This window comes from Bombina bombina, chromosome 1 (genome assembly GCF_027579735.1).
Source record: "Bombina bombina isolate aBomBom1 chromosome 1, aBomBom1.pri, whole genome shotgun sequence".
NCBI lineage: Eukaryota > Metazoa > Chordata > Amphibia > Anura > Bombinatoridae > Bombina > Bombina bombina.
In genome coordinates, this window is record NC_069499.1 from 95,439,162 (window position 1) to 95,464,793 (window position 25,632).

The 25,632-nt window shown below is 39.5% G+C and overlaps 1 protein-coding gene across 1 annotated transcript in view; it reads right to left on the reverse strand.

Annotated features, from left to right (window-relative positions):
• UNC79 (unc-79 homolog, NALCN channel complex subunit) overlaps positions 1-25,632 on the reverse strand; it is a 538,284-nt gene that overhangs the window by 477,286 nt on the left and 35,366 nt on the right. The window contains exon 4 of the mRNA XM_053710079.1: positions 8,689-8,859. Within this exon, the coding sequence (XP_053566054.1) occupies positions 8,689-8,859 (171 nt within the window). The remainder of the gene's footprint in view (positions 1-8,688; positions 8,860-25,632) is intronic.

The following is a 25,632-nucleotide window of genomic DNA, read 5'->3' on the forward strand; positions in this document are numbered from 1 at the left end:
TCTCTCAGGGGGTTGCTGCCCAGTAGTCTCATACGCCAAACGAATAATACTCCTCAACCAAAGAGAAAGAGAAGTAGCAGAAGCTTTCTGACCTTTGCATTTCCAGAAAAACAAACAAACAATGCAGAAGACTGGCAAAAGTCCTTAGTTGCCTGCAAAAAGAATTTAAGAGCCCACACAACATCTAGGTTGTGCAACAAACATTCCTTATGAGAAGAAGCATTAGGACAGAGAGAAGGAACAACAATTTCCTGATTGATATTTCCATCAGAAACAAACTTAGGAAGAAAACCAAACTTGGTACAAATAACTGCCTTATCTGCATGAAAAATTAGATAAGGTGAATCGCACTGCAAAGCTGAGAGTTCCAAAACTCTCAGAGCAGAAGACATAGCAGTAAGAAACAAAAACTCCCAAGATAATAATTTAATATCTATGGACTGCATAGGCTCAAATGGAGCCTGTTGCAAAACTCTAAGAACAAGGTTAGGGCTCCAAGGTGGAGCAACAAATTTAAACAAAGGACTGATTCTGACCAAGGTCTGACAAAAAGATTGCACATCTGTCACGTCCGCCAGACGCTTGTGCAGCAAAAATGGATAGAGCAGAAATCTGACCCTTCAGAGTACTGACAGACAAACCCTTCTCTAAACTTTTCTGGAGAAAGGATAAAATTCTTAGAATCTTGACTCTACTCCAAGAGAATCCTTTGGATTCACACCAAAAAAGATATTTACGCCATATCTTATGGTAACTCTTTCTAGTAACGGGCTTATGAGCCTGAATCATGGTCTCAATGACTGACTCAGAAAAATCATGCTTAAATAAAATTAAGCGCTCAATCTCCAAGCAGTCAGCTTCAGAGAAATTAGATTTGGATGAAGAAAAGGACCCTGAAGTAGAAGGTCCTTTCTCAGAGGAAGTCTCCATGGTGGTAGAGACGACATTTCCACTAGGTCTGCATACCAGATCCTGCAAGGTCACACAGGAGCTATAAGAATCACTGATGCTCTCTCCTGCTTGATCCGAGCAATGACTCATGGAAGGAGAGCAAATGGGGGGAAAAGGTATGCCAACTTGAAGTTCCAAGGAACTGCCAGAGCATCTATCATGAAGGCCTGAGGATCCCTTGACCTCTAACCGTACTTTGGAAGCTTGGCGTTTTGTCGAGACACCATCAGATCCTATTCCGGAACCCCTCATTTGATGGTTAACCTGAAGAACACTTCTGGGTGGAGCTCCCACTCCACGGGATGAAAATTCTGTCTGCTGAGGAATCCACTCCACTCCTGGAATGTGGTTGGCAGATAGACATCAATTGTGAGCTTCCGCCCACTGAACAATCTGAGCCACCTCCTTCATTGCTAAGGAACTCCGAGTTCCTCCCTGATGGATGATGTAAGCCACTGAGATTATGTTGTCTGACTGAAACCTGATACACCGGGCTAAGGAAAACTGAGACCAAGCCATCAGAGCATTTTAAATTTCTCCCAACTCCAGATGTTTATGGGAAGATCAGACTCCTCCCGAGTTCAGTCCTTGTGGCAATAACAAGTCCCAGACTGCTCCCCAGCCTAAAAGGCTGGCGGCAGTGGAAGCAATCTCTAGAAGCATGAGCCCTGAGACAAATGCCTCTGTAAGGGCCACCACATCAGAGAAAATCTTGACTAATCTAGATGTATCCTCTGAGAGAATCCGAACGGACTCCAATCCATAGCCGGAGCATGTAAAAACTGCAGAGTTCTCAAATAAAATTCAAACAAAAGGACTGATGACAATACATACAACCACTGATGGCGGAACAATAAATTCAGAGAGAGGCAGGAGGAAGAACTTGCTTTTCTGATTGCGGTCAGAAAATTTATAATAGATAGGGAACAATTATGTTCCCTAAGAAAGACTACCCCTGAAGCTGAAACAGGAGAATACATGCCCAGATTCACTACCATCCGTGAAACGCGGCAAGGACAACAAGATCTCCTATAAAGGATGCTTGTTAAAAAAAAAGCGCCTGTCCAGAAAGGTGCCACTGTAATATCCCAAAACCTGATTACTGTTCCCAGAATGAGAAATTTCAGGGAACAGAGTCAAAGCTAAGGGAAATAACAGACAATGTCTTACAGAAGCAAATAACAGGGACTGAAGATATGCGTTCTTCAGGTCTATGGTCGTTATGAACTGACCTACCAGAACCAATGGAAGAATGTAAGGAATGGTTTCCATTGGCAAGACAGAACCCTGACAAAAACGTGTTGACACTTTAAGGTCTAGAATAGGACCCAAACGCAATTCAAAATTGCCTTTTTTAATCTGGGATGCAGATAACCATGAAAAGACGGACCTGCCACCGGAAGAAGGCATTAGAAACTCTGAATACTATGTCCCCAGTCTAACTGGGACAACTCGTATCCCAGATGGAAGAAAAATTCATCCCCCCCCCCCCCCGATCCAATCCCGGATCGGGGCAAGCCCTTAATGCTGAGTTAGACTCAGCTGAAGGGTACTACTCTGACTTCCTCAGGTCTTATTCCTTGTATCAGAAACATTTTAAGACCAAACAAGGTCATACCCTTGAAAGGAAGCGCTAGAAACAAAACTTGGACTTATAGGAACAAACCAACCAAGAAAGTAGCCACAACGCCCTGTGGGCTAAAACAATGCTGCCAGACATGTTGGCTCCTAGCCAAATGACTAGCATTGGAACAACAGAATGAAAGAATTAGTTAGCTAAAGAGCGGAAATTTAGTCCTGGATCTTTTCCAAGAGAATCTCTACCAAAAAAAGGACTCAGAAGGGGAGTCGCACCCAAAGGCTGCAGCACTTGACACAGTGGCCATACAAAAGCAAGATAAGTCTCCAGCATGTTCATTGGTCCTTAAAGGAACAGCTATGCTCTATAAGGTTTGAAAATCTCATAGCCAGTGTAGAAAAACTCAATCTACTTAGACCAAGATGCTTAATGGGGACAGCGACAGGAAACATCTTACTAAAGACAGGAAGGGAGGAACCTTGACGTCTCCCATTCCTGTGAAAAAAATCCCCTTGCACGGTCTGGAACAGGACAAATTTCCACAGTGGAATCCTAGCAAACTTTAAGTTTATTAGATATCTCAGGTTTGACAGCGGCATGAGTGCCAGAGTCATCCAGGAAGCCAAAACCTCCTTTAACAATACACAAAGTTGTTCAAGCTTACAGCATTAGATGAAGGAATTATACTGCTTGAATCTGAGATTTAACCCTCAGGAGCTACCGGCGAGTCCTCCTCACCAGACATAGGAGACAGAGCAACCTGTGCAGCAGATGTGGCGCTAAAAACCTTACTATCTGAATCTTTCTAAAAGTCCTCATGCATGTCCTCAGTAGGAAAGGAAAAAAACAGATACAGCAGCAGATACCGCAGAGGATACGTGAGCTGCAAATACGTCAGCAAATACACTCCGCCAGGAGATAGAGAGAAACCTTGTGACGCCATAAAGGCTTGGGACAGTAAAGGATAAAACTGTTGCTCTGCCTGAACAGTATCATCCTGGGAGACATGACGCTCAGAGGACGACAACCTAACTGTACATATGATAGCTTTTGTTAAGCAAATGTAAAAACAGTAAACATTTTTCTAATAAATTGTCCTAGAAGAGAGAGGCTCCAACAAGGAGTATTTAATTCAATTTAATAAAAAATATTCCAAATATGAGACATGAGTACTTAGTAAGACGATTGAACCTCAAGAGCCAACATAATGTGTTCCTAGGAAACAGGCCTCTGTTCCAAAGTCTGAACTCAAAACATTTCATTTATTAAAAATGAAAATCCTAAACTGAAGTATTTAATAGGGATATCATATTGAAACGCCAATAAACGTTGAATATGAGCAACTAGAGTCTCTTAGCAAAAGTATGGGGAAGTATAATCTCGTTGCTGTTAAAACGCGATAGAAAAATAGAATGGGACTTATTGTTAACGAACCCTTTAAAAACATACTAAACTTCCTGAAAAACAAACTCCGTTTGATTATACTGTAAGAAGGTGATGAGTGAGGCTAGTGAATAACAACTACTAAAGAAATTGTGCCTTCTAACAAGAGCCCGCTCCATTCTCGAGTTAGAGAACAAGGCAATGCACCTAAGGAGCCAAAACAGGCTAAAATGGTGCCTTTCCGAATCGGAGAAGAAGGAGGTGGGGTCAGGCAAGAAAAAACAACCGAGCATGGATTGCTTCATGCCACCGCTCAACTCACAATCAAAACATGAAGTGTTGCAGCAGGAATAATAATTAATAAAAATATATAAGTTAAATCATGCTGCGCTGCACTTCTCTTGTGGAACACCCAGCCCCGTAGGAAGAACGCCACTAACAAGTGTCACGCTCTCCTAACATGTCCCGCCATTGCAAACACTCATTGAACAGTCTCGAGTCTCAGACTGTGTAAATAATGCGTTGAAAGTGTACACAAACAATTTGGGGTAAACAATGAAACTCTGAGCCCCCAATTAGAGAGTTAACCCCTTCCATGCTGTGAAGGGAATTAACCCCTAAGTCTCCAAAGTCACAGCAATTATAGTGCCTGCCACTGCCATTTAACATCCTAAACAAGGATATATTGTCCCACCTTAACTGCAGAGGGTCCTTAAACCCTTCAGTGCCAGACTCCTAGCCCCAGAAGACAAAAAGGCACTTACCTGCATGCAAGCCATCCGGCAGGAGGGCGACTTACACGGCGTGAGTGGATGCCACTCCTCACAGAGGCCTGTAAACAGAGAAAGGACAGAGTAAACCTACTCAGGCCTACTCTGGGCAGCAAATATGTTAGGAAAACGCAGCAAGGCCCACCTTACAAGTTCCTTACTGCTTCAAAGCCACCACTGCCCTACTGAAGAGACTAACGTGGAATACAGCTAGACCCTCTCAAGATAGGAAAGATCAGAGCAAACCTACTCTGGCTTTCAAAATAATAAAATCTTGATTGAAGAGAAATTCTTCAGACACCAAAAACTTCACCTCCTCCTTGCACTGAAGGCAAAGAGAATGAATTGTGGGAAGGGGAGTGATACTTACTAGCTTTGCTGTGGTGCTCTTTTCCTCCTCCTGCTGGCCAGTAGTTGATGATCCTGTGGACTCACCATATCTTAGAAAATAAATAAAAATAAGACTGCCTCATCAGCTTTAAAATAGTGAGACATGACTGCAAGACATGATACTTCCCAGGGGCAATAGAGTGTTAATGAATTGTAAGACTATCAACCCTGTACTACTGTGTGTTTAACCCTCACAAAAACTGCCACTGATTTGGGGTAATTTTTCAACTATTATGGGCCTTTAAATAGATATGAAAACCAAATGTTTTCTTTCATGATTCAGATAGAGAATGTAGTTTTGGTATCTTTATTTGAAAAGAAGGAATGTAAACTTAGGAGCCGGCCCATTTTTGGTTCAGCTACTGTGTAGCGCTTGCTGATTGGTGGCTAAATGTAGCCACCAATCAGCAAGCGCTACCCGAAGAAAAACAATTGGGTTTCATATCCCTTTAAGTGCATAAACAATGCAAGCACACAACCAGTTAAACTATATCCAGCTGCACCATTGTTGTAGAAAATCAAAAAGGAATCTGGAGACATCTGGTTTTAAAATACATCAATAATTGTTCAAATGTCAATTAAAAAGTAGAAACTGTGCAAGGGGAATGTTTTCCTGGCACATGTTGGGTCTATTGATACCCCCAGATTGACATCTGAATGCCGCTCCGTACGTAAACATCGTTGCTGACCAAGTGCATCCGTTCATGTTGACAGTTTATCCTCAGGCAGATGGCTACTTCTAGCAGGGTAATGTGCCAGTGCACAAAGCCTGCATCACTATAGGATGGTTCCTGGAACATGACAATGACTTTTCTTTACTGAAGTGGCTGTTTTGAAGGCTACAGGAGCCTCAACACGCTACTAGAGGTTGCTGTACCTAATAAAGTGGCCGCACAGTGTAAATGCTTTTACTATACAACTTATCTCTCTGTCTAGAACATTTCTTGCACAATAAGCTCAGAGTCATTGCAATATGACAGAAATGTCCCTGACTTTATGATGACGCCATAATAAACTCTGTTTTGAAATAAGGATGCTTCTTTTATACAAAATATCTCTAACAAGTCGGTAAATTGTGGTGCCCCTGGTCTACAAACCTGCAGTCGAGCTACCTTTCTCTAATGGAATTTGTAGCTTTTTTAGCAACTTTGTGATTTTTCCAATTTTAGGAGCATATGCTGAATTGCAGACCATTACAGTGCCAAATGTGCCCAAACAACAGTGAGACATATACAGTATATATTCAGATTCAGAGAATGCAATTGTAAACATTTTCTAATTTACTTTTTATACATTATTTTTTTTATCCTTTGTTGAAAAACATACATAGGTAGGCCCAGGGGAAAGCAATGTATAACTGGGAGCTAGCTGCTGATTAGTGGCTGCACATATATGCTTCATGTCATTGGTTCACCTGATGTGTTCAGCTATCTTCCAGCAGTGCATTGATGCTCCTTCAACAAAGGATAACAAAAGAATTAAGCAAATTTGATAATAGAAGTAGATTGCAAATTGTTTAAAATTGTATGCTCTATCTGAATCATGAAATAAAAATTGTTGGTTTTATGTCCCTTTAAGTGGCACTATGTACCTTACTCTTTATTCACCTTTGTTAAAGGGATTGCTCCAAAGTCTGAGCTCTTAGCTACACTTAGTAAAGAACATTTAAAACGGTGCTGTTAAAACAGAGTAGCATTTCCTGCAAAAATTATGCATAGCTAGGGTAATGATGTGTGATAAAATGTAATTTTACTAGATATCAGATCAATAGGTTTTAATGCATAAATGGTACAACTTTAATATTGTTTTTCTTCAAAGTCTCATTTATAGACCATTTTGGGCTAGATTATTTTATATTTAATATTTCAAGAACGACCACTGAAGATAGCAATTCTTCATGTTTGCTAAACGGATCTCATGAATCCTAACTTGTGAACTCTGCTGAGCATTGCGCATATTTTACATTCTTATGCTCTTCACATAGAAAAGAATCTGCTGTTTATTATTATGTATATAGCTATATATATCTGATACTGTTAATGTAAAATACATATATTTACCTAGATATCTATATACAGGTACAGGTATATATATATATATATATATATATATATACATATATACAGTATATATATATATATATATATATATATATATATATATATATATATATATATATATATATATATAAATACAGTATATATAAATAAATATGTACAATATCCTGTAAGTGAAGAACATTGGAATGTTAAATATGTGCAGTAAATATACAGTAAAACATATAAATACTTAATGGGAAATGACACCCAAGTTTTTTCTTTTGCGATTCAGAAATGAAGCAAATTTGATAATAGAAGTAAGTTGTAAAGTTGTTTAAAATTGTTTGTTCTATCACAATCATGATAGAAATTTTGTGGGTTTCATGTCCCTTGAAATATATTTGTACACTCATATATACATATATTTAGACATGTCTATGTAAGTGTATATATATATATATATATATATATATATACTGTTTATGTTAAAGTCCTTTGCAACTCTTTTTTTTCTAACACCTTATATCATATCTGTGAAAAGTGTAAAGAAACAGAAGCTCCACATGGCCTAGTACTGTATGGATACGCGAGAAATGTTGTGTAGAATGTTTACACTCACATTTAGTAAAGCACCCCTCTTGGTGCAAATAGAGCAGGCTGGAATCAGTCACCCAGCAGACTGGCCTCCGGTGTGGCTCAAACTCCAATGGATCAGGATATGATATCCAAAAGGTGGTACATCAAATAGGGTGTAAATAAGAAAAAATGGTATGGCAGCAAGTAGTGCGTGCAAAACTTACTTTATTTTAAAACAGATAAAAACAAGCAACGCGTTTCTCAGTCATCCAGTGACTGTTTCATCTGGATGACTGAGAAACGCCTGCTCTATTTGCACCAAGAGGGGTGCTCTACTAAATGTGAGTGTAAACATTCTACACACCATTTCTCACGTATCCATACAGTACTAGGCCAAGTGGCGCTTCTGTTTCTTTATACTTTTCACAGATTGCTGATTATGGATCTTGGCCTTGATCCACCTACAGACGGCTGCCTGGACTTGGATTCACCATTCACCCCTGGGTCCCTTTTCTAACACCCTGCTTTTGTTTTATGGGACTTTGTTACTTTTGTCATATATATTTTTTGACCTTTCAATTGTATTCTGTTATATTATTTGGCCTATCACTGTCTATTTTGTTAGATATATTCCATTTATACAAATTATTTGTTTCCTCTGACCCTATATTTTACTCACCTTATATCATATATCTTTGAGCCCTTGTAACTTTTTTATTTAATTTTTTAAAATTATTTTTAATAATTGTGTTAATGAGTGTAACTCTACTTTTAAATGTATTTATGCTGTGTTTAGTCCAACTTTTTTCTTCCCCTAACCTTTACGCAAGCTCTGAAATTGCGCTAACCTGACAAGCGTAAATGACGTGTACTTGTTTACTTTCAACTCGTAATATACGCAATATTTCCATTGTGCACAAAAAATCTATATTACTTGTGCGCTAAAGTTCGTAATCTAGCTTTTTATAAGATCTTTAAAAACAAGGCATTTGTAACTTACATATAGCCATGGGAAGAAATGAGGTGCTTAGGTATTCAATGATATCCTTGTGTAGGAATGGAGGAAACGTAGCTAGGGTTGATATCATTGTGTAGGGTAAAGTGCTTAGAATATCATCGCTCAAGAATGGCAATAAACATGTGGTCGTATAAAATATGGATTGTCCGAGATCTGTAAAATAAAAACGTAGTTTTAGTTAATCACAGAATTAAACACATTATCATTTTTAAAAATATATGTCACATACAGAACTGCGGAATAAATAAATACGATTTCACAATTTTGTTTGTATCTCAGCAAAAACAAGACTTAAAATGTATTTTAAAATGAGTTAATTATTTAACCAGAGAAGCTCATTTATATTTGTCTCTAATTGGCCACAGCAAAAAACTATTGCACATGCTCAGTAGCAGCAGGTGCCACGTAAATTGTGCATATAAAGAGAACACAAATTGATCATGAAAGTAAATTGGAAAGTTGTTTATAATTAAATCCTCTATTTGAATCATGAAAGTTTAATTTTACCGTCCCTTTAAAAGAGGATTATCAAGTGGCATGTTGCTTGTCTGTAAAAAAATACAATTCTAAATAATTCTAATTCTAATAATGACAATTCTAAACGCTTGTAAAAAAATGATTTATTTGGAGATCTTTTGCAATCTCGTAATACATTTTTCACACATAAATAAAAAAATTACTTTATTGTCCCTTTAAGTAAATGCACCTATTAGCTATTTCCATAAAATCTGTGCCCTGTAATCTCATCACTCTCCTTTGCACTTGCTAACACAATCTCACAAACATAGATATATTTAAAGGGACAAGAGGAACCTTTCACAAATCAAATGCATGTATTTTAGAAAACTTTTTAGTTTACTCTTCATTGTGTGAGCCAATGACAAAACACATATATGTGCACCCACCAATCAGCAACTAGCTCCCAGAAGTGCATTGATGCCTCTTAGCCTACCTAGGTATGCTTTCAACAAAGGATACAAAGAGATTGAAGCAAATTACTTAACAAAATTAAATTGGAAAGGTGTTTAAAATTCATGAATCATAAAAGAAAAATGTTAGGTTTCATGTCCCTTTAAAGAGATAGTCTAGTCTAAGTGCTACCCAGGTGCTGAACCAAAAATAGCCCGGCTCCTAAGCTTACATTCTTGCTTTTTCAAATAAAGATACCAAGAGAACGAAAAAAAATTGATAATAGGAGTAAATTAGAAAGCTGCTTAAAATTGCATGCTCTATCTGAATCGTGAAAGTTTAACTTTGACTAGACTATCCCTTTAATCTTAAAAGTCTACTTCTGGCTTCCATATTCCTTTTTAAGAGGAGCCTATAGACATATTTAGCGACTGAATGGTGTTTGTTATTTAGTAAATAATAGTATCTTCTAACAGACAGTCATAATGAACCGAAAGGAAACTGCGTCATCTCCCACCAACGTTTCCTCTACTTGCAACCGCCCTTAGCGCAATTACAGGGACATAAAAATCCTCACAAAAAAAGGGGTTATTAAAACAGTTGACAGGTAACCTCTTAGAAGCAAAATTGCTTACCAGTCAAAACACACCCTTGGCTTGTGATTAAAATGAAAGTTCTACCGCAACTGCTAGCGCATGAATCTGTAACAGCGCTGCCTTAGCTAGGAACATGCGTTTAGGGAGAAATAGTGATTATGACGTTAGGATTTTGGTGGGGGCTATCTAGGTGGGAAGGAGTTTGTGAGTGGGGCTTGGATCTTAGGTTATTTGATGGGGAGGGGGTGTTATGGGGGGTGTTATATTCTTCTATTGTAGTTATTGTCCTGATAATGATAGCCTGGAAAAATACAGAGCTCAGACAAATTACATAAAAAGTTTAAATTTCTCTTCTTCTAATGTTCTTCATTGTCCAAAAAGCCTCCTCTATGGCAGATTTCATCCTTTTGTGATGGATATATTTGGTGATTTAACAATTTCTAGATACAAATTTGTGGGTACTTTTTCATTCTTTATTTTAATATAGGGTGATTATTGCATATTATCAATTTGTACCTTTGCACCATATATTGATGTGCACCACCAAATGGGTGTTTAATCATTTCAGATGAAGGACACACTATAATATGTTCTTGTTCACAAATTTAACACATTTTAGAAATTCTAATGAAAAATAAAATAATATAATGCTATAAAAATACATTTCAAATCAGTATGTTTGAACAAGATTGGTGACATAAACCTAAGTACATACATAGGCTTTGTAGTTATACAAGTTATACAAGAGGAAAGGATTGAGCCAGCTGCAAGCAGAAAGAACACACCATATGATGAGAAAATGGGATTACAAAGTTGGAGCCAGATAAAAAGATGTACAGATCTCCATCGAGTACCACGGCCAAAAACAACAATATAACTGATGTTGTTTCTTCATGTAAGCAAAGTTGCATCAACATACACGTGCAAAATGATGCATGCTTTTCAAGAAGATGACAGCATTTTGGCATTGGTGTTAACACAACATTTTGGCCAAATACGATGCAAGAGTTTCTACTGCTACCCTTCTCAGATATTCTCTTAGCTTAGTTAAAAAGCACTCTGCTCTTGTGTATTCTGTTCCAAGATCCCCTTGGCCCTCTGTTACCTATCGTCTGCCCTCTATTCCGCTCCTGTTTCTGATTGCACCCTCAAGTTACTTGACCCTGAACTGTTTCTGACTTTTTCCTTCTGGATTTTTACTTTTTGACTTGTCTAACCACTTTCTCTTTTCGCTTATGTCCTGGATCTCTGACTTTACATCTGCATGTTGATTATTTGCTTCTGGTCTTATTTTACTACAAGCCATTTGCTTCCATTGGTGATTATCTTCTACTCCAGGTTTTCTCTGAGGTAAGTAAAAGTAATGTAGAGCTATTTCCAGTTACAAACTATACTTGCCTGACACCACCTAGCCTAAAGAACCACTGCAATTGCAGAAGTTAACTTTTAAAAGTGCTACATCAAATTTAGTTTAGTAGGATAGTTGTTAGTTCTGATCTAACTGAGAAACTAAAGGAAACATTGCATCTTGTCTATTGAAAGATTACTATGTTCTTGTGAGTCTGAAACACTGTGCCCAGAAAACATTATTGTCATGTTAATGGGTGCAGATCAGCCCTTTGCAAAGCTGACATGATCATAATCAGCTATTTCCACTGTTTATCAGTGACACTTTTTCATTATTGTTTTGGCGAAATGTCATGTTTGACTGATCACTTGTTCTACAGCTAAAAGGAATTGATAAACCCCAAATGACGTTTTTCCAATTATTCACGAATACTTCAAAATAGTTTAGAATGACTTGGCTGTGAGCATTGGCTAAACACACCAAAATTGCCTGCTACCCTACTGGATGACATTGAAAAAGCAAAGTCCCCAAACTGTTACAAATGCTACCTTGGTCAATCAATGTTGAAAAATTTATAATAAGCACCTATACATTAATACAAAATAGCAAAAGCAATAACCAAACACACATGACCACTGCACCAATAAAACACCTGTTCAAATCCATTAAACAGAAACACAAACTTAAAGGGCCAGTAAACCTAGCAAATAATGTTATATAATTTATTTATTTATTATTATATAAATAGTGGTCACTTTCTTCTACAAGAAAATAATTCCCTGCACTGTTCTTATTGTTTGAAGATGAAAATCTTGCAAAATTTGGAGATTGATAAAACATTTTTTAAAACAATTACTTTCACTGTAATAACAATTGAGAAACATTAAGAGAACATGCCAAGAATGCCCATCATATCCATTGATAATATTAAGAATATTAATATTGTTTAACAAATATCACAATGGTTTAAAAAACAAATAATACATTTTGAACATGTTAATTTGTTTTGATAACATGACCTTAATTAAAAATACGTTTTTGACAGGTTTTCCGTTGAAAATTAATTTGCAACTGAGGCCTTTTGCCTTTTGGGATTGTGTTCAATCAAAAACTGCTGACAAAATCGGATGAATTTGAAAACTCAATATCAGGAGTAAACTTTGGAAAGATTGTTATCCCCCCATATGTCTGAGAAAGAGATTTTACTTCCCCTACTGAAGATGTTTGATGGACAAAACTTTACACTCTGATATAAAGTATATTCTTTCTTCTGTCACTGTTTCTTGGCTGAGTGGAATAAGTATATAATGAAAATTATATTTAGGCCTATGGTGCAAACTTTTAACTTTTGAGGCAGAAATCTTTTTTTCACTGATATTTTTGCAATCATGGATTCTAAATAGCCTTACAAATACTATATCAGTTTCAGAATGCAGATTACATTAATTAATTATGCAATCATTGTCATCAATGCACTACTTTAAACATAGTGCTTTAGCAAGATTTGTGTTATCACACTTCTCACTTTAAGTTTCATCAGGTTTGCTCCATGTTATATTATACAAATTCTTGGAAGCATCTTGTGACACTATTTCTTCTTTAAGGTCTTCATACTAAATCCCTGTTACTTTAATAAGGAAGTACATTGATAGTAATGGATGATTATTAGCCCCTTAAAATAAGAAGTTGCCTCAACTTTACTTACCATTGGGTCTCTGAATGTACCTGTAATATACCTTTAAGGCATATTCCCTCCTACTCCTTTCTGCCTCTATTTAAGGAGACTCCTCCCTCTGTTTCTTGCCTGATTATTGAATAAGTTTCTGCCTATGGAGTAGTGAACTTCTCAAGCCTCTTACCTCAGGTCAAGTTCTAAGGCTAAGTAATACCCAATTGTACTTTGTCTTAATAATTATTTTCAGTGTTACTCTCAAACCTTTAATCTCCTGCATGGAGTCTCTCTTACATCCTCAACAGTTCAGAACCACTCTCTGGATTTATCACTACCGCAGCAGCTGATCACTCCTGTCACTCGCACTGTGTATCTGAACAGCGATACCGGAACTCTCAGCCTGCACTTCCGGTTTACACACAGGATCACGCTAGCTCTGTTTGTTGAGCGACAAACTCGGGGAACTCTTCAAGTAAGTTCTTTGGAACAAGGACTCAACAGGTACTTCCCATTACCATTGAATTTAATTTGCTGAACGTATCTTAACCTGGTTTATTCTATTAAATCTGTTGTTGCCACAACCGCATCTGTTATGACTCTGGATAGGTTATTGTCTCATTCTGCTATATCGACCTCTGTGATCTGCTACTATTTGTCATATATGAATTGGATGCCAAGACCCCTGTTTATTACTTGAACATTCATCCCGCTTCCTTGGTTATCATAAATCCTGAACCTAATACAAATATTCTAGTACCTATGATGTTTGCATGTCTTGTGTCTCTGTAAACTGTTCTAATTGAGTTGATTTCCAAGACTCATGCACTACCACTATCTAAACTAAGTAATGTGCTCCCAATATCTCACTCAATAGCTGTACCTCTAACTACTGAGTTTGTTTATATCAGAGCAACAACAAAACTTATTAGATTAACTGAGTAGGAACTGGTATTGTTTAGAGTTTACCACATATTTATCTCTAGACATTACAGTACCATCATCTTCCATAGCAAAGATCATATTTGAGTTAGGTGAGAAATTGCAAAATGAACCCATGAGAGTTTTGATATTTTATTTAGTATAATAATTGTTTTCCAAGATTTTTATTCCAATTATTTTAACTAGATATAGCTGGAACAAGTTCTTGAATGTTTAATGCATCTTTAACACTTTGACATCTATTTATCAAACCGTCAACCGCAAATACGCTGGAATTCCGCAATGTATTTGTGGCGAGCCTGATTCCCCTTAGTTATCAAACCCTACAGACCGGCAAAAGTAGAAATCTGTGACGTAACATACGATCCGCCGGACTCAGTCCGACACAGATCGATGCTTATGTAATTACAGATGTTACGAATGCAAGTTCGGCACAATCTGACTACTTTTGCTAGTTATCAAATAACTACTAAGTACGCTCGGCACTATTCCGGCCCAGCGTACCAGGTTTGGAGGCGGCGGATGCCATAGGAATCAATGGGAGTCTGAAAGCAGCGAAAGCTTCTGTTCGCTGCTGCCCGATAAACCATTGATTCCTATGGGAACGTTTACACCTAACACCCTAACATGTACCCCGAGTTTAAACACCCCTACACTGCCGCCACCTACATTATACTTATTAACCCCTAAACTAAATACTTACCTATAAAATAAACCCTAAGATAGATACAATATAACTAATAGTTACATTGTAGCTAGCTTAGGGTTTATTTTTATTTTACAGGCAAATTTGTATTTATTTTACCTAGGTAGAATAGTTATTAACTATTTAATAACTTCCTAGTTAAAATAAATACAAATATACCTGTAAAATAAAACCTAAGTTACAATTACACCTAACACTACACTATAATTAAATTAATTCCCTAAACTAAATACAATTTAAAAAAATTAAATAAAATTATCTAAAGTACAAAAAAACCCCACTAAATTACAGAAAATAATAAACAAAGTACAAGATTTTTAAACTAATTACACCTAATCTAATCCCCCTAACAAAATAAAAAAGCCCCTCCCAAAATAAAAAAAGCCCTACCCTACACTAAATTACAAATAGCCCTTAAAAGGGCCTTTTGCGGGGCATTGCCCCAAAGTAATCGGCTCTTTTACCTGTAAAGAAAATTACAAATCCCCCCCCAACATTAAAACCCACCACCCACACAACCAACCCTACTCTAAAAGCCACCCAATACACCCTTAAAAAAACCTGACACTAACCCCTTGAAGATCACCCTACCTTGAGAAGTCTTCACCCAACCGGGCCAAAGTCCTCAACGAAGCCGGCAAAAGTAGTCCTCCAGACAGGCAGAAGTGGTCCTCCAGACGGGCAGAAGTCTTCATCCAGACGGCATCTTCTATCTTCATCCATCCGGCGCGGAGCAGGTCCATCTTCAAGACATCCGACGCGGAGCATCCTCTTCATCCGGAGTCTTCTTCGGAATTAAGGTAGGAAAAATCCTATTAGCAATCAGCCAATAGGATTGAAGTTCAATCCTATTGGCTGATTGCATCAGCCAATAGGATTTTTCCTACCTTAATTCCAATTGGCTGATAGAATTCTATCATCCAATCGGAACTGAAGGGACGCCATCTTGGATGACGTCACTTAAAGGAACCGTCATTGTTGAAGAAGACTCCGGATGAAGAGGAATTGTATTTAATTGTATATAGTTTAGGGAATTTATTTAATTATACAGGGAGTGCAGAATTATTAGGCAAATGAGTATTTTGACCACATCATCCTCTTTATGCATGTTGTCTTACTCCAAGCTGTATAGGCTCGAAAGCCTACTACCAATTAAGCATATTAGGTGATGTGCATCTCTGTAATGAGAAGGGGTGTGGTCTAATGACATCAACACCCTATATCAGGTGTGCATAATTATTAGGCAACTTCCTTTCCTTTGGCAAAATGGGTCAAAAGAAGGACTTGACAGGCTCAGAAAAGTCAAAAATAGTGAGATATCTTGCAGAGGGATGCAGCACTCTTAAAATTGCAAAGCTTCTGAAGCGTGATCATCGAACAATCAAGCGTTTCATTCAAAATAGTCAACAGGGTCCGCAAGAAGCGTGTGGAAAAACCAAGGCGCAAAATAACTGCCCATGAACTGAGAAAAGTCAAGCGTGCAGCTGCCAAGATGCCACTTGCCACCAGTTTGGCCATATTTCAGAGCTGCAAACATCACTGGAGTGCCCAAAAGCACAAGGTGTGCAATACTCAGAGACATGGCCAAGGTAAGAAAGGCTGAAAGACGACCACCACTGAACAAGACACACAAGCTGAAACGTCAAGACTGGGCCAAGAAATATCTCAAGACTGATTTTTTCTAAGGTTTTATGGACTGATGAAATGAGAGTGAGTCTTGATGGGCCAGATGGATGGGCCCGTGGCTGGATTGGTAAAGGGCAGAGAGCTCCAGTCCGACTCAGACGCCAGCAAGGTGGAGGTGGAGTACTGGTTTGGGCTGGTATTATCAAAGATGAGCTTGTGGGGCCTTTTCGGGTTGAGGATGGAGTCAAGCTCAACTCCCAGTCCTACTGCCAGTTTCTGGAAGACACCTTCTTCAAGCAGTGGTACAGGAAGAAGTCTGCATCCTTCAAGAAAAACATGATTTTCATGCAGGACAATGCTCCATCACACGCGTCCAAGTACTCCACAGCGTGGCTGGCAAGAAAGGGTATAAAAGAAGAAAATCTAATGACATGGCCTCCTTGTTCACCTGATCTGAACCCCATTGAGAACCTGTGGTCCATCATCAAATGTGAGATTTACAAGGAGGGAAAACAGTACACCTCTCTGAACAGTGTCTGGGAGGCTGTGGTTGCTGCTGCACGCAATGTTGATGGTGAACAGATCAAAACACTGACAGAATCCATGGATGGCAGGCTTTTGAGTGTCCTTGCAAAGAAAGGTGGCTATACTGGTCACTGATTTGTTTTTGTTTTGTTTTTGAATGTCAGAAATGTATATTTGTGAATGTTGAGATGTTATATTGGTTTCACTGGTAAAAATAAATAATTGAAATGGGTATATATTTGTTTTTTGTTAAGTTGCCTAATAATTATGCACAGTAATAGTCACCTGCACACACAGATATCCCCCTAAAATAGCTAAAACTAAAAACAAAACAAAAACTACTTCCAAAAATATTCAGCTTGATATTAATGAGTTTTTTGGGTTCATTGAGAACATGGTTGTTGTTCAATAATAAAATTAATCCTCAAAAATACAACTTGCCTAATAATTCTGCACTCCCTGTAGTGTAGTGTTAGGTGTTAGTGTAACTTAGCTTAGGTTTTATTTTACAGGTAAATTTGTATTTATTTTAACTAGGAAGTTATTAAATAGTTAATAACTATTTAGTAACTAATCTACCTAGTTAAAATAAAAACAAAGTTGCCTGTGAAATAAAAATAAAACCTAAGCTAGATACAAGGTAACTATTAGTTATATTGTAGCTAGCTTAGGGTTTATTTTATAGGTAAGTATTTAGTTTTAAATAGGAATTATTTAGTTAATGATAGGAATATTTATTTAGATTCATTTAAATTATATTTAAGTTAGGGGGGTGTTAGGGTTAGACTTTAGGGGTTAATAAATTTAATATAGTGGCGGCGACGTTGGGGATGGCAGATTAGGGGTTAATAAATGTAGGTAGGTGGCGGCGGTGTAGGGGGGTTAGAGTAGGGGTTAATAAGTATAAGATAGGTGGCGGCGGTGTAGGGGGGGCAGATTAGGGGTTAATAAGTATAATGTAGGTGGCAGCGGTGTAGAGGGGGCAGATTCGGGATTAATAAATATAATGTAGGTGGCGGCGGTGTAAGGGGGGCAGATTAGGGGTTAATAAATATAATGTAGGTGGCGGCGGTGTAGGGGGGGCAGATTAGGGGTTAATAAGTATAATGTAGGTGGCGGTGGGCTCCGGGAGCGGTGGTTTAGGGGTTAAACACTTTATTTAGTTGCGGCGGGGTCCATGAGCGGCGGTTTAGGGGTTTATACATTTATTAGAATGGCGGTGGGCTCCGGGAGCGGCGGTTTAGGGGTTAATACATTTATTAGAGTGGCGGTGGGCTCAGGGAGCGGCGGTTTAGGGGTTAATACATTTATTAGAGTGGTGGTGGGCTCCGTGAGCGGCGGCTTAGGGGTTAATACATTTATTAGAGTTGCAGCGGGGTCCATGAGCAGCGGGATAGGGGGTAAACAGTATAGTATAGTGTGGGTGTTTAGTGACAGGGTACCAATAAAGCTGTAAAAAAGCCGAAGAGCAGCGAGATCGATGACTGTTAGTTAACAGTCCGCTGCTCATCGCACCATACTTGGTGCGCGGCTTTTTGACAGCTTTTTTGAAAATTTTGGAGAACGTATTCTGGTCCGCGGCAGTGATGTTAGGCGATCTTAGGCGAGCGTATTGGTGCCGTCGAATGCAAGTAAGTTGACGGCTTGATAAATAGATGCCTTTGAATCATTACGGATAATGTATTTATGTCAAAAGTCATAGGTTCTGCAAAGCTAGAATTATTTCCATTTTTTTTAATAATCTCAATGTACTGTACATCAATTTAATGATCACACATTTGATTATTTTAACTAGAATACTGAACACTGATGCTGACTATTCTCCAACACCCCAACAGTCTCCTCTTACATTACATTGCAGAAAGCAGGCTTAGTAGATTATTGTGCCCATTGTTTGGACTAGTAGCAAACAATGGTAAACTAACTGGTAAACTACAGCAATGTTATATATACTGTATATATATATATATATATTATATATATATATATATACTCTTAAGATTCAGTGTACACATATTAGTGTACAGCAGGGGTGCCCAACCTTGGGCACTCAAAAAGGTTTTGGAACAACATTTCCCATGTTGCTCAGCCAGCTTGCTGAGCAAGCTTAAAGTGCCTGAACATCATGGGAAAAGTATTTCTAAAAACTTTGGATTGCCAAGGTTGAGCACTCCTGGTGTACAGTATGCCATCACATGAAACTTTAGTAAAGCCCAAATGCATAATAAAGTCACTTTCTGGAGTCAACCAAACAATGGAAAACCATATATATATATATATGTACTTCAAAATAAGTGAAACAGGAGTAGATAAATACACTTCTTACCAAACTACTTTGTAAGGAAAAAGTTAACAGCCAGAAGCTGAAAATAATGTGATCTGCATGCTGCATCGCCCCAGCTGGTTAATGACAGCACTTAAAATATACAAACAGGAGAAAGAAAAAGAAAGAGAAAAGAGGAGAAAAGAAAGGGAAATGGGGGGGGCGGGGGGGGAACAAATTCCAAAAAAATGGAAGTGTAATAGATTAGGATCCTCGGGTTTGATCTATGCAATCGCAGTTTTAGAATTTATCTTTGTATCCCCAATGGCCTTGAATATAGTTCTACTCATTTGATTATTATTTTAAAGATAATTATTAAAAAACATAAATTATGCTTACCTGATAATTTTGTTTTCTTCTGACGGGAAGAGTCCACAGCTGCATTCATTACTTTTGGGAATTCAGAACCTGGCACCAGGAGGAGGCAAAAGACACCCCCAGCCAAAGGGCTTCAAATACCTCCTCCCCACTTCCCTCATCCCCAGTCATTCTGCCAAGGGAACAAGGAACAGTAGAGGAAATATCAGGGTGAAAAGGGTGCCAAAATTTTACTGCGCCTCATAGACAAAACGCGGGCGGGAGCTAAGGACTCTTCCCGTCAGAAGAAAAGAAAATTATCAGTTAAGCATAAATTTATGTTTTTCTTCTTAAACGGGAAGAGTCCACAGCTGCATTCATTACTTTTGGGAAAACAATACCCAAGCTAGAGGACACTGAATGCAAACAAAGGGTTGGGTACCAAAAAGGCGGCCTCTTTTGAAAGGCACCACAGCCTGAAATTACCCAACACCCTCTAAAAAAATATAAACGATACGGGCAAAAAAACCGGAAGCCCAGAAACTGCACATCATTTACATAACCTTCAAAGCCGTGCTAGAGACCACTCAGACCCAGAGTCTGATGAGCACAAAAGCCTCAGAGGAGCCAGCCCTGCGGCTCTCGACTCCCACGAAAAGTACCCCTGACCTAAAGTTTAAGAACCTCTATCTACCCCCAAGAGGGAGAATAGCTAACCCCATAGGAGATCCAATGGACCATCCAACATGGGCTCAAAACAAGCTTAGAGTAACCCAAGGTTGCCACAGCACCATTGCCCAGGGAGACGAACTCGCCAGAAGGATAAGGACCAGAAAAGAAAGTCCATACTCAGGAGAAAAACATCACAAAGATGACCCGAGGGTCACCCTCATATCCCTGACACAGCACCATACCACATAAGGTGCTCCAGAAAACCATGAGTTCCCTGTAGCATCATAGTCAAGTCAAAAAAATGACAGGCTAGACAAGCATAGACAGCAGAGACAGGATAACTATCCCAGCAGCTAACAAAGAGCTCTCCAAGAGCACACTGAGCCACATGAAAACAGGAACTCGCGATGACCAGCCTCCAGGCAGCAAAGCTGACCCTAAGCCATCGTAGGACTTAACCCACCAAGAAGCGCCAAAGAAACTTGACAACAGCTCCCGACCAGAAATTACCGGTCTCCAAGGAGCATCCCCTCCCAGCAGCAGATGCCACCAGAAGAGAGATGGACATGAAATATCCTTCACCGAAGGGAAGAGCAGGCTCAAAGAGAAGAAAATGTGTCAACACTGCATAAAGCAACTGATCACCGACCTTCCCTCCAGGGGTAATGGTCCCAGCCCAAAGACTAGTTAAAGACCGAAGACAAGAGTCCCAGACCTCTGGAAGAAAAAAGGATGGATCTCTACGAGGAAGAAAAAACCCCAAGTAGAACTCTACTAAAACCGCTACTAAAACCGGTATGCTACCGTGAGTCAGGACAGAAACTTCGTGCTCGGGTCCAAGAACCCGTACACTGCTGTCTTTCATAAAGAGGAACACTTCTCAAGGGAAGATAGAACTCAGACCCCCAACATCCAAATACCAGAATCCAGCATATAACAGGAGCCTCACCTGGGTGCAAACCCACAACCTCCTGTGTCAGGAACAGTGGAGTCAACTACTACTCAATATCTCCCTTTCCAGAATTCTAAGGACGCAAGTAAGGGGAAAAAAACCTACAAGGCAAGAACAAGGACCCACGGGTCATTACAGATACTGAGGTATCTCCAAATCAAAGAGAACACACAAGGGAACTAAAGCAACGGAAATCACCCTACCAATAGAGGCAAGACCCTTCGGCTGATATCGCCAACCCAGGTGGAATGACACCTGGAGTCTACAAAGAAGCATCAGATGCCCCAGAAGACCACTAGGGACCCGTCAGAGAGACCTGAAACCTAAGCCTCAGGCAGACATGAATCTCCCATGAGAGACAGAAACCCCGCCCCCTTCAAAGGGACACACAGGAACCCAAAACCTAAGGTTAAGCAGAACCGTCCATGCCCATCCAAGCAAGAGGCAGAGTCCTCAAAAAACGGAAATGATCAAAAGATCCGATAATTAGGAGCACACCGTCTAAAGTCCGTAGACTTAAAGAACCTAGCGAACAGCCTCAAACCCAAGAGTCTGAAAAAAACTCCTGATCAGTTTAAGAATTCGGCACCCAGTGCCCCTGGATCGCAAGGTAAACCCTCATAGACAGGCTTAACTACCTGATACACACGCTGGAGGGGATAAAAGGACATCTACCTGACCCCAGAAAGGCGAACATCTGTAACCGACCTTGGGCCTCCACTCTCAAGTCCAAAGGCTAGATCTGCAACGAGGTCAAAGGATAACACCCGAGCGTCGAAAGACCATGGTATGACCAAGGGTAGATCCTATATGGAGAAGACGACTCCAGAGATCCTAGCAGGATCAGTCTCCCGAAAACCCCTTAATAGGGCAACGACTGGGAGCCTCCCAGCTCCTCGCAGAAGGCAGAGTATCCTCTACACTCCACATACTAGAGCAAACCCAACACTGAGCAAAGGAAAGAAGGATATGCCCCGCACTTCCAGAACAGACTAACCCAACCAAGCCGGGAAGGAAAGAGACTCCACCACCGCAAAGTAATGCTATTTCGGGCTAAAGAGTCAACCTCACCGGAGGAAAACTCAAGTGAGGACGCAAAGCGATCACCACTCAGAAAAATAGACCACAGAGGTCATACACATCTCCCAACTCTAAAGGAATGGAAACTACCGCCCAAGGTGAAGGATACGCCAACGGAACCAGCCAATCAGAGGCCCCATTCACCCAAGCTCAGAACTGGAACCGAAACATAAAGAAAGAAAAAACTGAAAACGTCAAGGAGATTAAGCTTCACCCCAAACGTCTAATCCGCTTGCCATTCAGCATCTAAGGCCTCGAATCCCCTGGCCCACTAGGACTTGATTCTATAGCACCTCCAAATCAATGCCTTAAATGACACGAAGACGTGCCAGCCTATACACAGAAGGCAAAACCATCCATCGCTGGATCAATAAACGACCCCGGCCTGAGGTTGGGGCCCCCGAAGCCTCAGAGGCCAACGCTTCCCCAGGAGGCCGAACTGAATCAGGTGATCCCATGCCCGACGGGCCCTGGTTAACAGAACACAGACAGTATCTTAAAAATATTTCACTTGGGAGATAAATAGGCCAGCGCCACAGAAATGGCCATGTGGAACCATGCCGTAACGTCTGGAGGAAACAAGCCACCTTCCGGAGAAGGAGTAAAGACCATAGGGACACCTGCGTGCACAGCAAAGGAAGGTTCTGGGGCATGCGCCTCACGGGACATAGATTCCTCAGAGGCGGATGGCTCAACGCACTCTAAGGTCCCTGATTCGGGAGAAGAGAATACTCTAGAACGGCAATCAGAACATAACTGATGGGCATGGATAACCCGGGCTACTTCATACTCATCACAAGACACATTCTCCGTATTGGAGACATCCGTGTCTAAGAAATCAGAATCCTCCATAATCCTGGAATTACTAAAATGACGAACACTAAATGGCACCCTGCCGGTTACAACCCCAATGGCTGGGGCACTCACCACCTTCTGTGAACCAGACAACCCACGAGCAGACTCTCTCTGTCGCCACAAAGTCAGCATACGGAAGAGGAAAGCAACGTAACCGCACCCGGTCACGAGGTGCACAGTGCCAGTCACAAAAAGGCTGCGCATCTCAAGAGATTGCGCAATAGACGAGAAGGCCGTTATGTTCCGAATAGCCATGAGCCTAAGTATTACTACACATTAGCAGTTAGAACCATATAATAAACATGATTAAAAGTCCCACGAAAGGAAAAGAATGACTGGGGGATGAGGGAAGTGGGGGAGGTATTTCAAGCCTTTGGCTGGGGTGTCTTTGCCTCCTCCTGGTGGCTAGGTTCTGAATTCCCCAAAGTAATGAATGCAGCTGTGGACTTTTACTGTTTAAGAAGAAAATATCTTTTAACAGTAGTAGAAGATTGTGCCCCTTATCCTATAATTCCCCTTCTTCCAGCCACTTCACTTTAACATACACAGTGCTATTATACTTACATTTATTCTAGCACACTTTATTATAGCACATAAATTTGCTCTCTGCAAGACAGGAAATAAAACTATCCTATGTCACTTTTTCCCTAAAATGGAAGCAGAACGTAGAGATTCTGGTCCTTATACCTTTAAAGGAATCATCACCTGGTGAGTACTACATGATGGAGGTAAGATAGATGAATTACAATATTTGTTCTGCTATTTTGATGACTAGAGTTATATATTATATAATTTAAAAAAAAAAAACACTTTAACAGGGGCGGAACTACATTGGTGTGCAGGTGCAGTGGCACCAGGGACCCAAGTTCTAGAGGGGGCCCATAGCTATAGATTGGGCATGTGCAGAATGTGTACAATCCTAATGCAGGGGGGGGTAGTATTGCAGGTTGTATCTTTATCCATCTATCCTCAAAAGTATATTATTACTATTGAGAGTCCAAAAAATACTTTGTTAGTTCTTAGACTAATAAGGGAGCATACACCCTGCAGTTTTTATACCAAACACAATTATTAAACACATAATTTTCTGAGACAAGGGTCAATGTCATTTTAAAGATTAAGGTGGTGCAAGGGGCTGGGTTTCCCTAAAACTTTATTGTTAACTTCCAACCGACTACAGTATAATACAGTATACAAACAGAGCTATTTATCACTCTCAGGCCATCCAAATTTGCAATCTGGCTTTTATTCTCAACGCCAAGAAGAAGCTCTGTCATGCTAATATGGTGCAAGTTTTTAATAAGATTTATAACCCACCAGCTCAAAATCCAAAGCTATGATATGTGAAACTGATGTAAGAAACCAGTTATGATTTACATATAAGTAGATCCATATAGCCCCTCATGATAAAAGGTTATGTTAGAAGATTGCAAATATTCATTACTGTTTAATTTCATTATTAAATTGTGTGCAGTCTTTTTATATGCACATTTTCTGATAAACCAGCTCCTACTGAGCACGTGCAAGACATTATAGTGTATATGAGTCTGTTATTGGCTGATGGCTGTCACATGATACAGGGGGCTGGCAAATGGAAAGAGATTATGAAAATTTTACTGTACTTAATGGTCCTTTAAGGAAGACTGTGAGAAAAGAAGTCAAATAAAGACTTTAGGGCCATCATCGAGTTGGGATCCTGGGATTTTAAGGAAATCCACCAATGATTTAACAAATAGTTGATATGTGAAGCAAGTGAGTACACCATATTATATCAACAAATTGCCCTATTAACAATTCTGGTTTCAAATTAATCAGCAAAATGTATCATTTGTATCAACCAGAAACAAGGAACTAATCTTAAACAAGCAAGTCAGTAAAGCATCTGACAGGTCCCAGTATAAACAAGATGTAAAATGAAAGATCCCATAAGTTGGACATGTAATTATAGAAGCCAAATGGAGAGTTGGACACTAAGGGGGATACATAGCATGGTATGTATATTTGTGCCCAAAAAAAGGGCAACTCAATTCACAGGAAATACAGTCATGGCCAAAAATATTGGCACCCCTGCATTTCTGTCATATAATGTACCACTTCGCCCAGAAAATTGGTGCAATTACAAATGTTTAGGCATTCTCATGTTTATTTCTTTTGTTTCTATTGGTATGACAAAAACGTAGAGAAAAAAAAGCGAAATCTGACACATTCCACACAAAACTCCAAAAATTGACTGGACAAAATTATTGGCACCTTCTCAAAATTGTAAGAAATAATTGCATTCTAAGTTTGTGATGCTCCTGTAATTTGTAATTAAACTCACCTGTATCAATTAACAGGTGCTGACAATATAGAAATCCCAACAGCAACCAGTTAAAATGGTGAAAAATGTACTCAACCTTTCAACCTTTCTGTTGTGTGTCTCTGTG